Source organism: Lactuca saligna, chromosome 5, assembly GCF_052625555.1.
Source record: "Lactuca saligna cultivar CGN05327 chromosome 5, ASM5262555v1, whole genome shotgun sequence".
Classification (NCBI taxonomy): Eukaryota; Viridiplantae; Streptophyta; class Magnoliopsida; order Asterales; family Asteraceae; genus Lactuca; species Lactuca saligna.
In genome coordinates, this window is record NC_136421.1 from 297,699,199 (window position 1) to 297,701,313 (window position 2,115).

The 2,115-nt window shown below is 37.1% G+C and overlaps 1 protein-coding gene across 1 annotated transcript; it reads right to left on the bottom strand.

The window, feature by feature from the left end:
- Nucleotides 1-610: 610 nt before the first annotated feature.
- Nucleotides 611-1,905, bottom strand: LOC145048308 (Acyl-CoA N-acyltransferases (NAT) superfamily protein). The gene is made up of 2 exons (XM_078996769.1): nucleotides 1,735-1,905; nucleotides 611-1,661 (listed from the first exon to the last, which is right to left on the bottom strand). The coding sequence occupies exons 1-2, from the start codon at nucleotides 1,903-1,905 to the stop codon at nucleotides 690-692; spliced, it is 1,143 nt and encodes a 380-aa protein (XP_078852895.1). The 3' UTR covers nucleotides 611-689.
- Between the last annotated feature and the right edge of the window lie 210 nt (nucleotides 1,906-2,115).

A 2,115-nucleotide genomic window follows, 5' to 3' on the forward strand; every position in this document is an offset into this window, starting at 1 on the left:
CTCCTTCTCTGTTTTCGTAGAACTGAGATCAAACTTTGATCTTTTTTTAATAAACACTTATTTGTTGATAACATTTACCAATCAAAATTTGGTTTGAAATCAGATCTCGTAGGCTTGATTCTTCCTGGTTTTTATGTCCACTTTGTCGTTCCCCTGTTGAAAACTTGAAGCATTTGTTTGAGAATGCAAGATTACTTCTCATTTGGCTCTTTGGGTTTAGCAGCCATTCTCGGCACATGAACTGTTTTCTTTGAAAATATATTGTAATCTCCCGAAATACAATGAAATCATGAGATAACAAAATAAGTCAGATTTGATATCTCTCGATCATCAAACCAAAGCAAAATGACAAGAATGAATTAATTTCAAGGAAAATAACAGTATCATTCACGACGATCATTTTCACCAATATGAATATTTAAAAGTTGGCAAAATGTCAAATAAGTGAAAGTCGCATAAGATGTATTTCCAATTATGCATCCTGAATATTATTCTTGTTATAGTATAGTATTTGTAGTAGGATTTAGTACACTCAATATTAAATACGTGCATCCATAAAAACACTACTTTTAGAGTGAATAAGTAAAATAATATTATTATAAACGAGAAGTGTAGAATAAACCATCAATATTAAATACATCCGAACAAGAGAACAACCTATAACAAATAATTAGGTGGCATAGTCACATTCACACCTCTCGTGGATCTACAAAAAGAGGTTTTGTTTGTGGGATTCTTGTCAATTCATTTACACTTTCTATATGTTCACTTTTCAAGGCCTTTATGCACCACAAATCCTCAAGGCATGAAAGCATCCTCCAATGTGGGATATGAGGTCTCACCCTCTCATCATACCTTCCCAACTCCGTGACCACCATTTTACAATCCACATCGACCCGAGCCATGTTGTGCACGTATCTACATAGGGCTCGAACCATCCTCCGAGACACCTGACCCTCTTGGTGCACCCCATACAAGAAATAGAATCCAAACGGTTCAAACAGACTGCACAACAACGTTGGCATGTTAAAACATGCAAACGCTTTATCAATCACTTTCGACACCTCGGAGTACATCAAACAAGAAACCGGAGCTTTCCCTATTCGTAATTTGAACAACCCTCCACTATTCCAAACACTTAACATAGCCCAATTGGATGGGAAATTACCATTTTGCCCAAATTGAGCGTGTTCGCCTCTTTCGCATGCCACCCACGTGCCTAGGCTCAGTTTGTTTCCAAGCACTTTATCAATGTCTGCCGGGAAAAACTCGGTCACCCCCATGAACCTACGGTATAAATACTCCGCATTTTCTTCATTTATTTTAAAAATCTCGACTTTTGATGAGATTTTGAGGGGTCGGGATTTGACAGGATGAATGAGGATTGCGGGTGTTCTGAATTTAACATATTGGAGTTTATTTACAAAGAGATTAACCGAGGCATTGTTATCTTTCTCGGTTGCCATGTATGCATAGTCCACTTGGTTCCCAATGAACCATTCTTCTAAATGGTGCACAAGACTTGAACCAATGCCTTTACGCCGGTGAAATGGTGAGACCCTTAGCCCTAAAATGTAGCCAACTTTAGCCAAATCTTTTAGTGTGACCACTTTGATTGAACCCTGAATGGCACCAACTAGCTCATGGTTCAACTCGGCAACCTACAAAACAAGTAAGCCAAAGGGTCTAAGAAATTGAAATAAAGATTGTGTTATATTGAATGTACAAGTTTACCAGCATGATGTACAAGGGACTATTGCGTATTCTACAGATGGGGTCACCCATGGTGTCAGAGAAGAGGAACACATGCGATGGGCCTACTTCACATCTTCTTTCAAGAAGTTCAAGTCTTGCTCTATCAAGACTTCCATCATAGCTTCTTACCTTAATCTCTTCAAATTCCATTTTTACAATTTACATAAATAAACCAAAAAAAATGATATAGATATATAGATATCTGTAAGTATAGAAAAGTGTATTTGTGTAATATGAAATATATTGAATATAAAAGGAAAAAAGATTGAAGAGTTTGGAGGGGTTAGGGTTTTAGCATATACAAGTACAAGTGTCTTGAAATCAAATGGGGTAATGGGGATTGATTTATAAGGATGTGGG

Coding starts and splice junctions, on each gene's coding strand:
- LOC145048308 (XM_078996769.1), bottom strand. CDS start 1,905: ATGGAATTTGAAGAGATTAAGGTAAGAAGCTATGATGGAAGTCTTGAT. Junction 1,662..1,734: donor GTCCCTTGTACATCATGCTG/GTAAACTTGTAC, acceptor CTTGTTTTGTAG/GTTGCCGAGTTGAACCATGA.